General features: G+C 47.6%; 1 protein-coding gene across 1 annotated transcript in view; it reads right to left on the bottom strand.

Moving 5' to 3' along the window:
- Positions 1-953: 953 nt before the first annotated feature.
- The window catches only part of NCAN (neurocan), a 29,285-nt gene continuing 16,134 nt past the window's right edge, over positions 954-14,104 (bottom strand). Inside the window, exons 9-15 of the mRNA XM_043467468.1 lie at positions 12,528-12,644; positions 11,441-11,554; positions 9,991-10,149; positions 8,248-8,330; positions 4,541-4,685; positions 3,589-3,771; positions 954-3,336 (exon numbers count right to left, since the gene is read on the bottom strand). Coding sequence (XP_043323403.1) covers positions 3,191-3,336; positions 3,589-3,771; positions 4,541-4,685; positions 8,248-8,330; positions 9,991-10,149; positions 11,441-11,554; positions 12,528-12,644 — 947 coding nt within the window. The 3' untranslated portion in view covers positions 954-3,190. The remainder of the gene's footprint in view (positions 3,337-3,588; positions 3,772-4,540; positions 4,686-8,247; positions 8,331-9,990; positions 10,150-11,440; positions 11,555-12,527; positions 12,645-14,104) is intronic.

The raw sequence follows: 14,104 nt of genomic DNA, 5'->3' as shown, positions 1-14,104 counted from the left end.
TTACCTTGGCCAGCTTATTAGATGGAAAAGAATATCTCTTTGTGGTTGTCACTTGCAGTTCATTTGTTACATGAAGCTGATAATCCTCCACTTTGACCTTAGTGACAGGCTGTTGAGTAAATCATAAATCATTCTCAGTTCAAATACATTGTCAACATTAAAACATGCATAACCTCTCTCTTGTGAGATTTATTGTTTATTTCCTTTTACTTATATGTCCTAATTTGTGCTTCTTGATAATCTGAAAATTGTGTATTATTTCATCGAGCATATGTTGTAGTTTAACAGCCATATTGTTTCCTTTTCTTTGAGCTTTTTGTTCATATCCTTTGCCCATTTGGCTATTGGATTATTGGTTTTCTTTTTTTTCTGTTGTGGACTGGTGGCTCAATGGATAAGAATCCACCTGCCAATGCCAGGGACATGGATTTCATTGTAGGAGCTCTTTAAGGCAATAATTCCATTATCTCTGATTTGAAAATTGTTTCCAAACTTGGCATTTGCCTTTTGATCTTGTTTGTGTTGCTTTTTGTCATTGTTGCTTTTAGAATAAAGCCCACACTCCTCATACAGCCCATATTGCTCTGAGTGACTCATCCTCTGCCTCTCTGACCTCACATCGCCCCACTGTTTACCTCTATCACTCTGTTCCAGCCACTATGGCCAATTTACTGTTTCTCAAATGAACCATGTTCCCTTCTGCAAGGAGATTTTCACTTTTACTCTTCCCTGTGCCTGAGACTCTCTTGCTATCTTCCCTCCTTCATCTAGTTAACACTATTCTTCCTTTAGATTCTGTTCACCTCCTCCAGGAAGATTTCCCTGACTGCCTCCCAGGCATCATATCTGTTCTGTTCATCACTATCTCCCCAACATCCAACATAGTACATGGCTCATAATAGCTGCTCAGTAAGTCCTTGCTGAATGACTGAATGAAGGTGTCAAGAGGCAGGTTGAACTGTTAAAAAATTTTATTAAAATGTCCAAGAAGTACATTAATGTCCACAGTGTCAGATACCACAGACCCACAGAACACTGCAGCTGACAGCAAAACCAACGGAACCCAAAGCTGTTCACGCGCACACACACTCACACGCATGCCACACACGCGGCACACGCAGACACATGCACACCTCAAAGGGAAAGACCAAAAGACAAACCACCCACTTTAGAAAAGATCGAAGCCCCCTCCTGCCATGGAGCTGGGGTGTGGGCAGGGCAAGGGGCTGAAGGGGCCAAGGGCAAGGAGCATAAACCGAGACCCCTCAAAAAGGTTGCACCTCTAGAGTCCCCCACCACTCCAAACAAAGGGAGATTCTTTTGTGACATGGATGACTGAGATGTGTTATTATGTTTCTTAAACCAAGAGGAATTATCAAAGCTAGAAGGCAAACCTATATTCCTGGGCTTTCTCAACAATAACCGTGAGGTGGGATAGTGGATAATGTCTACAGCAGGAGAGACTAAAGACCATGGTCAAGGATGTGGGTCTAGTTTGGACTTCTCAATCTTTTCCTAAATCTTCCTGTGTGTCAGAGCATAATCATGTTTGACTTCTTTCCCCACAACAGAGAGCAGGGTGTGGGGTCAGCCAGAGGCAGGACCAAATCCTTATTCCTGTCTCGCAAACCAGTACCTTTTGCTTATCTGAGCCTCAGTTTTGCCTTCTGTAAAATGGGAAAATAATGGTTCCTAAGTCCCTGGGCTGTTGAGAAGATTCAAGGAGGCAGTGTGTAAGTCCTTAGCTTAGAACCTACCCCACAGTTGTCATCTAAGATTATTACTTCCCTGGAGGGACATAGGCTCAGTCAACCCATTTCTTCCTCTACTGAACCCTTTGATGGACCATATATTTGCTCATTTTTCTTTCCTGCACAGGGCCATTCTCCACTGTGGTTTTTAACACTAATCCACAGATGTTACCCAAACTAGAGACGTTGAGAGTGGACAAAGGACATTGAGGAAAAGCTGTGGATCTTTCCTTGCCAGACATCAGGAAGCTGAATCCAGAGTTCTGGCTTGGGGAGATGTTTTATACATTGTAGATTCTGGGGAGGAAGGCAAGGTGATTTCTTTACCACTTAAAAAATTTAAAAACTAAAAGAAAAATGTGTGTGTGTGTATATTTCGATTTTAACACAGCACAACTCTCTACATTACCATAGGTAGATGTTACTACTTCAAGGTTTGAGCATTTCTAGTCCACCAGGCAATGAATGGGGTGAGGGTAGGGATGGGACCCAGGGCAGGAGCACTATCAAGGTCTGCTTGAGGGATGGATATGGGCACTGAGCTAGAAAACGTGGCACCTCCTTGGTCTACAAAGGAGGTTCTTTGTCTCCCTGAGAGATGGAGGGGGAAGAAATCTGGGCTTGTCAAGCCCTAAACATCCTCTCATCTGTGTGTGTGTGTATATGGGTGTGTATAAAATTCACCACACATGCAGAACCACCAAATCTCAGCATTGGACTAGACCTGGGAGAGCAAGCAACACAAATTCCCTTCACTGTCCACAAATTTCTCTGACTATTCTGACCCCTAACCCTGAGGGCATGGAGGGACGTTGTTCAAAAAAACATTCCTAGAATTCAGTACATAGAAATTTCACACTCAGTTTTTCCACCAAGACTAGGGATCAAGCTTGGGTGGAAGTCCAAGGTGAAGGAAGAGCAGTCATCAGGTTCAAGCAGTGTGCTTCCATGTAATATTCTACTCCCAAAGCCAGTGACCTTCACTAAAGGCTTCAGCCTGCACCTAGGACATCTGACAGTTAACTAATCTGAAATTCTGGCAGTCAAAGCAATTCCTTAATGCAAATCCAAACACACATTCTTGCACCCTTATCAAAGCCTTATTTTCACAAATGGCAATGAGCGTTGCCAGCAAAAGACTAAACCACTGCAAAGAATGATCTCTGCCAATTGTGCTTCCCTCCACTGGGAGATGCTCCCAGGGTTCAGCCTCGCTAGAACTGACTTTTCAGACACATGGCTGCACCTGACAAGAGGACCTTGTGTATGTAAGAAGGAGAGAGGAACTTTTTACAAATGGGAATGTATGGTGGGGGGGGGGTGTGGTTTGGGGCTCAGGGGCTTCCGGACCCTCTCGTTTCTCTCTGGGCTCTGTCTCCCCAGGTGAAGGCTCCGAGGGAGGTGTGGGAAGGGGGCTGTGCTTTCTTGTGCCTGGTTCTTCAACAGAAATTCCCTTCTTCCTTCTCCCAGTCCTCTGCTGGATGCTTCTTGTGTTTTCTGCGCTCCTTGCGAGATTTGTGGTGGCGATGCTGGTGGTGATGCTGGTGGTGATGGTGGTGTCGCCGCATCCGGTGGGACCGTCTGGCTGCAGGGAAGCGAGGGAAGACAGAGACATGGCAACAGCCGGCGAAAGGTGGGAGGCCTGCTGCAGCAGGCCTCCTGGGAGGAGGGGGAAGTGGAGGGAACACCATGTAGGCTGGTAAGTTCTCATTTATCGGCAAGGTCGTATTATCAGGCAGGCAGCCAGCCAGATCAATGTGTATAGTCATGAGATGTTTAACCGGAGGCGATACACAGCTGGAAACATGGGTTGGGATGTCTGGGGGAAGCCACTTACGTTTGGTGCAGACGATTTGGGGCCGGTCCCATTTGCCATTGCTCCGGCACCGGATGATGGCCACGTGGTGCTGGGCAAATCCTTCTTCGCACTGGTAGCGTACTGTGGCATGGACATTGTACTTGGCCTTGCGGGCACCAATGGGCGAGGCGTTCGCCACTGCTGGAGGGGGGCCACACAGCACTGGGGACAGAGGGACTTCCCGTTAGAGAAGCGGGCAGGACCAGCGCCAAACTGGTTTCAACTCTTGTTGAGATGAAGCCGCAACAGGTACCCCCCTCTGCCCAGCTGTGACCTTGAAAGGCTGGAAGTGAATATGTCTGTCTCCTCCACCCAAACCAGGAGCCTCTGAGGGGCAGGAACCTCCTGGAACCATCTCACCCTTTAATTCTCGTGCATGATGGGAATGAAGGAGATGGGAGGCAAGAATAATCTGAGTAAATGAAATGAAGAAAGGACACGAAAACTGGCAAAGAAACAGAAGCCAGAATGAAGAAAAGTGTAAGAGAAAGGCGGATATGAGAACACACACACACACACACACACACACACATATATATATATATACTTAATATGTAAAGAGCTCTTACAAATCAATAAGAACAATGAACCTACAGAAAATTAGGCAAAGGAGATGAACTGGTAGGCCACAGGAAAAATACATGCAAAGAGCTTATCAACATATAAAGAGCTGGTTATTCTCATCCTCAAACATATGCAAACTATGAAAACAATGATATACTGTTTTTTCAGGACTTAGATGAACAAAGAACAAGAAGTGTGAGAACACAGAGTCGGAGAGGTTGGGGGGAATGGGCGCTCTCATACGTGAAGAGTGAAACCAGGGCTGGAATGACGCCTACACTCACAAACTTAGAGGAAACAAATGAATCAGTGACAGGCAGGAGGGAAGGTGGGGGGAGAAGGGGTGGGAAGCAGCCCAGAAGCATACCTGTGCCCTTCTTACAGACATAGGGGAGGTTGTAGTTGCAGGGAACGTCGTTCCAGCGCCCGCTCTCATGTGCAACCATCACCACACAGTCCTCCCCACCCGCGAAGAAATTGTCCGGCTGATTTTCCCGCCAGTTCTCAAATTGCTGTAAGAATGGGGAGCAGGGGGTGCTCAAGGGACCTGCATCCTGACCCAGGCTCTGGGACTAGCACTGTGGGGCGCCCCTGGCTGGACCACTCACATTCTTAGGGACTCAGTGTTCCCACCTCTACCATGAGCACTGTTCTAACTTCCCTGAGGGCGGCTGCCACTGCAGTCTGATTCAACCCTCTTCTAGCTGGGAGGCTGTGCTTCCCTCCTCCCCAGTCCTCATGCCTTCTGTCTCACTCCCTGACAGTTTCCCACATGGGTCACACATTGTTATATAAACAGTTGAACGAAAGGGGACTTCAGACTGGAAGTCCAGGAGGGCTTCCCTGAGGAGGCAATAGGACAGCTGAAGACTCAAGGATAAGACTGATGCAGGCAGGGAACAGAGTTCTAAGCAGAGGGAATAGCTAGTGCAAAAGCCCAGAGGCAGGACTGAACTTGTCCTGTCTGAGGAGCAGAACACAGTCAAGAGGGCTGGGGCTGCTGGATCCAGTTAGAGTGCGGTCAGGAAGTGGGCAGGGGCCAGTTCGCATGGCAGAGGAGAAGAGGTGGGCTTTTTTTCCTCTAATTGTGATAAAAATATAGAATATAAAATTTACTATTTTAACCATTTTTTTTCTATTCTAACCATTTTAAAGTGTCCGATTCATTGGCATTAATTGGATTTACATTGCTATACAATCATCACCACTCTCTGTTCCCAGAACGTCTTCATTGCACCAAACAGAAACTCTGTACCCATTAATCCGTCACTCCCCATCCCCGCTCCCCACCGCCCCTGGCAACCACTGATCTACTTCTTGTCTCTATGGATTTGTCTAGTCTAGATATTTCAGGTAAATGGAATGTGACTCCTTTTATGTCTGGCTTTTTTCACTGAGCACAATGTTCTGAAGTTTTATCTACATTGTGGCATGTATCAGAGCTTTTTCTTGTTCTGCCTTTTTTAAAAATTGGAGGGGAGCTGCTTTACACTGCTTGGCAGCTTCTGCTGTACAAGAAAGCGGACCCACTAGATGTGCACACATCTCTCTCTCTTGGATTTCCTTCCCAGTTAGGTCACCACAGAGCGCTGAGTGTAGCTCCTTGTGCCCCACAGGAAGTTCTCACCAGTTATCCAGTTTATACATAGGAGGCTTTACAAACAGTGGAGGAAAGAAGAGAAGCGAAAGGCGAGGGAGAAAGGGAAAGATATATCCAACTGAATGCAGCGTTCCAGAGGATAGCAACGAGAGATAAGAAAGACTTCTTAAATGATCAATGCAAAGAAATAGAGGAAAACAATAGAATGGGAAAGACTAGAGGTCCCTTCAAGGAAATTTGAGATAGGGAACATTTCATGCAAGGATGGGCACAATAAAGGGTAGAGGTGGTAAGGACATAACAGAAGCAGAAGAGATTAAGAAGAGATGGCAAGGAAAAACAGAAGAATTACACAAGAAAGGTCTTAATGACCCAGATCATCACGATGGTGTGGTCACTCACCTAGAGCCAGGCATCCTGGGGTGTGAGGTCAAGTGGCCCTTAGGAAGCATCACTACAAACAAAGCTAGTGGAGGTGATGGAATTCCAGTTGAGCTATCTCAAATCTTAAAAGATGATGCTGTGAAAGTGCTGCACTCAATATGCCAGCAAATTTGGAAAACTCAGCAGTGGCCACAGAACTGGAAAAGGTCAGTTTTCATTCCAATCCCAAAGAAGTAATGCCAAAGGGTAATGCCAAAAAATGTTCCAACCAGCACACAATTGTGCTCATTTCACATGCTAGCAAGGTTATGCTCAAAATCCTGCAAGCTAGGCTTCAGCAGTATGTGAACCAAGAACCTCCAGATGTACAAGCTGGGTTTCAAAAAGGGAGAGGAACCAGAGATCGAATTGCCAACATCCATTGGATCATAGATAAAGCACGGGAATTCTTGAAAAACATCTACTTCTGCTTCATTGACTACGCAAAAGCCTTTGACTGTGTGGATCACAACGAACTGTGGAAAACTCTTAAAGAGATGGGAGTACCAGACCACCTTACCAACTCCTGAGAAACCTGTATGCAGGTCAAGAAGCAACAGTTAGAACTTTGCATGGAACAAATAATTTGTTCAAAATTAGGAAAGGAGTATGACAGGGCTGTATGTTGTCACCTTGCTTATTTAACTTACATCATGCAAAATACCAGGCTGGATGAATCACAAGCTGAAATCAAGATTGCCTGGAGAAATAACAACAACTTCAAATATGTAGATGATACCACTCTAATGGCAGAAAGTGAAGAGGAACTAAAGAGCCTCTTGATGAGGGTAAGAAGGAAAGTGAAAAAGCTGGCTTAAAACTCAACATTCAAAAATCTAAGATCATGGCATCCAGTCCCATCACTTCATGGCAAATAGAAGGGGGAAAAGTGGAAGCTGTGACAAATTTTATTTTCTTGGGCTGCAAAATCACTGTGGCCAGTGACTACAGCCATGAAACTAAAAGACGCTTGCTCTTCGGAAGGAAAGCTATGACAAAACTAGACAGGGTATTAAAAAGCAGAGATGTCACTTTGACAACAAAGGTCCATATAGTGAGAACTATGGTTTTTCCAGCAGTCATGTACAGATGTGAAAGTCGGACCGTAAAGAAGGCTGAGCGCTGAAGAATTGATGCTTTAGAATTGTGGTGCTGGAGAATACTAACCTTCTCTCCTTTCATACAATGCTATCACCACTTTTAAATTCCTTTTTAATGACAAAATTGTATTCATTATGCAGATGGATCACATTCTCTTCATCCATTCATCATGGACAGTCATCCAGGTTGTTTCCATGTTTTGGCTACTGCGATTAGTGCTGCTGTAAACACGGGTGTACCAGTATCTGTTTGAGTCCCTGCTTTCACTTTTTTTGGGTATCTACCTAGGAGCGGAATTACAGGGTCATGTGATAATTCTAGGTTTAAATTTTGGGGAAGTGCCAGAATGTTTTCACAGAAGGAAGAGGTAGATTTATTTTTATCTTAAGAGGGCTTGAAGCACAGATAATCCTGATCTGATATATGATCCTTAAAAAGCCCCTATAGGGAATTCCCTGGTGGTTTAGTGGTTAGGACTCAGCACTTTCACCGCCAAGGGCTTGGGTTCAATCCCTAGTTGGGGAACTAAGATCCCATGAGCCATGCGGTGTGGCCAAAAGAATAAATAAATAAAAGAAAAAATGAAATGCCCTATGTACAGGGTTACCTTTTGGGGTGCTGAAAATATTCTGGAACTAGATCAAGCATCTCTTGATCTAGTCTTTTTTTTTTTTTCAATTTGTTTGTTTGCTGCACTGAGAGGCTTGGGGGATCTTAGTTCCTCATTCCAGGATTGAATCTAGGCCACTGGCAGTGAAAGTGAGGAGTCCTAACTACTGGACAGCCAGGGAGTTCCCCACCGAGGACTTCTGGTAGCTACTTGTGGTGGTAACTTTGCGCAAGATAGCACAGTGAAGCCAGAGGGTCCGAGCACTGCCCTTACCCAGATCGCTCCGCTCTAGGCAGCGGTCTGACCACAGGGACCCAGGCCCGCAGGCCCTGCCACTCACCAGCCCTGTGTTGTCGGTCCACTGGAAATCCCTCTCCACGATCCTGTCATTCAGGCCGATCCATGTGTTCTCACGCCCAAAACCTGTGGGGTGGGTGTCATGAGGGCTGGGTCCCCATGCCTCCCCGAGTCTAAGTCACTGGCCGGAGGCAGGTGGACCGGGGGCGCGGGGGTGGGGCACAGAAAGGACTGGGCTTAGCTCCTTGTGGCTTAAACCAAAGGCCAGAGGAAAGAACAAAGACAAGTCAGATCCTAGGAGAAATGAGAGATCAGGAGCTAGGAGAGCCGTTGGGGAGGGCTGGACAGGCACGCAGGTGAGTCCAGAGGAGAAAGCAGCTGAATGTGTGTGTGTTTGATTACATAGAGGGAAAAAACCTGTGAACCGGGGAGTGAACAAATGAAAGAATTAACAGGGGATGGGATGGGGAAAATGTGAATAAAGAAATGGATGTAAAAGGGCAGAAGGGATAATGAGGAAATCAATGAATGTTGGATTTAATTTATGGGCTATGCCTCTTTCTAAGTCTCTTATTCACCTTCATTTCATCCCCCACTGCTGCTGCTAAGTCGCTTCAGTCGTGTCCGACTCTGTGCGACCCCATAGACGGCAGCCCACCAGGCTCCCCCGTCCCTGGGATTCTCCAGGCAGGAACACTGGAGTGGGTTGCCATTTCCTTCTCCAATGCATGAAAGTGAAAAGTGAAAGTGAAGTCGCTCAGTCGTGTCAGACTCTTCGTGACCCCATGGACCACAGCCTACCGGGCTCCTCCGTCCATGGGATTTTCCAGGCAAGAGTATTGGAGTGGGGTGCCATTGCCTTCTTCTCATCCCCCGCATCACAGATATTTCTCCATCACCCTCTATCCCCTGGCCCTGTTTTAATTTTCATCAGCGCACTTAAGACCAGTTAAATTATAGGATGTGTGTGTGGAGGGGAGTGGGGGCTAAGTCATTTCAGTCATGTCTGACTCTTTGCAACTTCATGGACTGTAGCCCGCCAGACTCCTCTGTCAATGGGATTCTCCAGGCAAGAATACTGGAGTAGGTTGCCATGCCCTCCTCCAAGGGATCTTCCCAACCCAGCGATCGAAACCTCATCTCTTAAGTCTTCTGCATTGGCAGGTGGGTTCTTAACCACTAGCACCAGCTGGGAAGCTCAGACATTTAATTAGATGTTTACTTGTTTGCCTATATCCTCTGTAAGAACCTCACTCCTTCAGGACAGGACAAAGTGTTTCTCTGTGCCTGGAATGGTGCCTGGACCATAACAGGTGCTCAGTAAATAGTTGGTGAATGAATGAATAAAGTGAATGGATAAATGAACTGACAAGTGAATAAACAGAATAAAGTGAATGGATAAATAAACTGACAAGTGAATAAACAGACAGTTGAGTTAATTATTGGTCAGGGCTTGCACTGACTTCCCTGGAGGCTCAGTTGGTAAAGAATCTGCCTGCAATGTGGAAGACCTGGGTTCAATCCCTGGGTTGGGAGGATTCTCTGAAGGAGGGCATGACAACCCACTCCAGTATTCTTGCCTTGACAATCCCATGGACAGAGCAGCCTGGCGGGTTATAGTCCAAGGGGTTGCAAAGAGTCAGATACGACTGAGCGACTAACACTTTCACTTTCAGGGCTTGCATTAATGAACATGGCTTCAGAAAGGTGGCGTCTTCGGAACCCTGGGGGGATCCCCTGAAAAAGGGACTGTAAAGGCCACCACTGCCCACCCCAGAGCCCCTACTGTTAATGAAGTTGTGTTCTTCCGGTGAGTGGATGCTGGTCAGGTGGCCGGCTCGTCGGCGGCAGTCCCTCTCGGCGTCCTCCCATGCCCGCCGGTGGGCAAAGTAGCGGTAGCAATGGCCCTGAAACTTGTGCCAGCCGTGGTCACAGCCCTCTGTGTCTGGGGGGTGGAAAGAGAGCATGAAGGGGGCTGGCATTGGGCTGAGGTCTGCCTTGCCAACTGTGAGTGCAGCCAGCCCACCAGAGAGGGGGCCCAATCCGAGGACACTGTGGGACTAAACCATCCCTTCCCTTGGGCCACCCCCTACCCACCCCCCTCTACCCATCACCTGTCACCTCCCCCCTCCATAGTCACATCTTTTTTTCTGTTGCAAAGTAGAGATTCAACTGGAAGATCATTACACCCATCCCCTCTCGTCCCAACTCTGATGTCTCCTTTTCTGATCTGGCCACATCGTGGGAACTCAGGAAACGGTCTCAAGAAGGCCTAAAATTTCCCTCCTGGGAAAAAGCTCCAGTAGACATTTCTCCCCCAAAGATATGCAAATGGCCAACAAAATAGACATTTCTCCCCCAAAGATATGACCAACAAGCCCATGGAAAGATGCTCAACATCATGATCATTAGGAAACGTTAATCAGAAAATAATCACAAAAATAATAAGTGTTGACAAGGATGTGGGGAAATTGGAACCCTTGTGCATTGATAGTGCAAATGTAACGGCATAGCCCCCTTGGAAAACAGTCTGGCAGCTCCTCAACAAGTTAAACACAGAATTACCATAACCCAGCAGTTCTACTTCTGGGTACACTGGAAAGAATGGAGGGGAAGAAAAGAATGGAAAACAGGTGTTGAAACAAACTTGTATGTGAACATCCATAGCAGCAGTATTCACATTAGCCACAAAGGGCCCAAATGTTCATCGACTGAATGGATAAACAAAACGTGACCCATCCAATGGAATATGATTCACCCATAAAAAGGAAAGAAGCGATGACATGTGCTGCAGTGTGGCTGAACCCTGAAAACATCATGCTGAGAGAAAGAAGTCAGATAAAAAAGGGACACATAGCACATAACTGCCTTTGTATGTAAACATATGAAATAGGCAAATCCATAGAGACAGAAAGTAGATTAGTGGTTTCCAGAGGCTGGAGAGGAGGAAGGGGGAGTGACTGCTCATGGGAACAGGATTTCCTTTGGGGATGATGAAAACGCCTAGCTAGAGGTGGTGGTTGCACAATATTGTGATGTACTGAATGCCACTGAATCACACACCCTGGAAAGGTTAATTCCATGTTATGTGACTATCTGAAGAGAAGATTTGCCTCCTGTCTGAATCATGGCGATGGGACCAGAGGCAGAGACCTGGAGCCCCATGTGTGGGAAGCCTGTGGCCCAGCACCCAACCCGGCTCCTGTACTATTTCTGGGGTCTTGGCAGAGACTCACCTTTCTCGCAGAGGCTTCCCCCATAGCTGGGGAGGCAAAGGCAGATGAAGGCATTGACCTCATCGATGCACGTGCCACCGTTCTCACAGGGGCTGGAGATGCAATCGTCAATATCTGGGGGGGAGGTGGGGCTCAGTCAGAGGTCAGTCTCCCCTTGGCTCCCAGTCCCCAAGGGAACAAGGCAGAAGATGCAGTCACGACCCTCCCATCTACCCCAGACCCGAGGACATCAGCAGTGGTCTGCACTGATGACCTGCACTGATGACTCTGGCAGCCAAGGGATTGGAACCTCACGCAACTGACATATTTGCATCAGTGAGAACAGATGCCACTGGACCGGTTAAAGGCGAGAGTGTGCAGAATGTTCCCCCTGATTCCAAAACAGTGAAGGTGGGCCTGGCAAACAGGCCCATAGAACATTGGAGCTGAAGGGTCTTCAAAATGTGGAACCCCGGAAATTGAGTTCCAGAGCATTTACAAGGATTTGCACAGTCACAAAGCTGTGTGCAGGTATAGGGAGCTATCCATTGAACACTTATACTAATCCCTGCATAGATAGTGCCTGAGGCACTCACGATGCCAGGCAAGTCACTTGCCCTCTCTGAGACTCAGTTTCCTTTTTTTCTTTTGCAAAGTGATGATAATAATACCTCAGTGGTGGCTGTGCGTAGAGGGTCAATGGAAGAGCTCAAGAAATTATGTCACTTATAATTATTTTTATAATTTCATGATTTGGCGTATTTCTTGTATGGGGCTTTGGGGCTGGCATCCAACAGTTCTGGTGGTGGTGCCTATACCCCTGCCCATCCAGAAGAGGGTAGGAGATCCCCAGGGGCCCTTCAGGGGTGGGAGTCTGAACCTTACCATCCCTTTGTCTTCCCCTCCCCTACCTCTGCCTGGTAGTAATGGGAGGCAGCACCCCAGAGCTTCAGCCCCCAGAATGAGAGCTCAGATGTGTGGTGATGGGGCTGGTTTACTGGACCCAAGGAGTGAGGGAGGGGAAAGGAGCATGGGAAGCCAGCCTCTTGTGATCCCCTGATCCGTCATGGAGACGTTTGCTGGGACATCCTGATTCCACGGTACTCACCGATCTCACAGTTCTCTCCAGCAAACCCCTGGTCACAGCTGCAGCCATACATGGTGCCATTGGCCCTACAGGTGCCCCCATGCAGGCAAGGGTTGTTCTCACAGGGATCCAAGGGGACTGTGGGAGGGAAAGGCAGGGTCGGAAGGAGTCAGGCCATCAGGCCGGCCTCTCACAGAACCCAGAACTCAGACCTTGACAGGCCCTTCTGTTCAGTCCCTCTCTGTGGAGTCCCCTCTGTACCTTCCCAGTGATTGCTAACTTCCTCTCGTGTGACCCTGTAATGAGCTTACTCTTTCCAGGAATCTGTTTCCAGAAAATACTCTTTACAAAGCATCTGTTGGCTGCACTGCCTATGGCAAAGTCTTTCCTTGGACTGAACTAGAATGGGGTTCCTGGTTAAGACTCCACGCTTCCAGTGCAGAGGGCACGGTTCAGTCCCTGGCTGGGGAACTAAGATTCCACATGCTGTGTGATGGGGCCAAAAGATAAGAAAAATAAAATAAATTTAAAAGAAGCCAAGGTTTGTGTGTGTGTTTTTTTTTTTTTAAAGAATGGGATTCCCTTAGCTTCTCTTACAAAGTCTCCTAGAACATGGTCTAAGTGCTCTCCTTGACTTATCCCCCCGCTTCTAGACATACTCTACTTTCATTGTGCTTCTCATACTTCAAGGGCAAAGTAGGCATAGATTCTAGATGGGGAATGAACAGCACCAGGACCAGTGGGAACCATCATCTCCTTCATTCTTGTGGCTCAGCCTCTTTTGATGCAACCTCAGTGGTTACAATGTGGAGAAGAGGTGATTTACAGCAGTTACTGTGCATAGGGTGTGCAGTCAGACAGTCTGGTTCAATATCTGCCTCTGCCACTCACTAGGAAATCCTGGGCAAATTCTGTGAATTTCTGTTGCCTCATTTACAAAACAACAATAAAAACAGCTCATCCTTCTCCATTCCTGATCATAATGCCATGTCTGGCTCTGTGTATATCAGCCTGGGGCCTCTTGAGGCCTCTTGTCCATTGCTTACCATGGACAGGGGGAGTGAATGTGAAGCCCTCTCCCCCTCTCTCATTCTTCAGCGGTTTTTCTCTGGAGGCGGGAGGGTCTCCCCTCCCCATCTCAGGGGCCCAGATGCCTTGGTGGGCGGGCTCTGTCCTGGAGCCTTGGAGGGGCACAGCAAGAACCCCCAAGCACCCCAGATGACGCCCATCTCTTGTCAGGGCAGTGTCAGCTCTTCCACTGCAAGATGCTAGAACTGAGACCCAGAGAAGGCCCAGAGACCCAGGGCCTACCTCAAAGCCACACAGCAGGACAGTTCAAGTGCCAAAACTGGCCTTGGGGGTTCTGAAAGCCCAGTTTACAGCCCTTTCTCCAGCCCCTATCACCCAGAATTTGTTCCTGCTTTGTCTTTGTCTGGGGCCCCAAAACAAAATGAGGCAGCACCAAGCAGGCACCTCCTCCCTGGCCTTTTGGCCTCCACCTTCACCCTTCGCAGGGTGTTCCCCACAGGTGCGAAGCTGTGAGGAAGCCCATGTAAACCTGAGTCAGATCACGTCCCTCCTCTGCCTAGATTCCTCCA

Source organism: Cervus canadensis, chromosome 4 (assembly GCF_019320065.1).
Source record: "Cervus canadensis isolate Bull #8, Minnesota chromosome 4, ASM1932006v1, whole genome shotgun sequence".
In the NCBI taxonomy this organism is placed as follows: domain Eukaryota; kingdom Metazoa; phylum Chordata; class Mammalia; order Artiodactyla; family Cervidae; genus Cervus; species Cervus canadensis.
The sequence above is the reverse complement of the archived record's forward strand: the minus strand, read 5'-3'. Positions and strand labels throughout refer to the sequence as shown.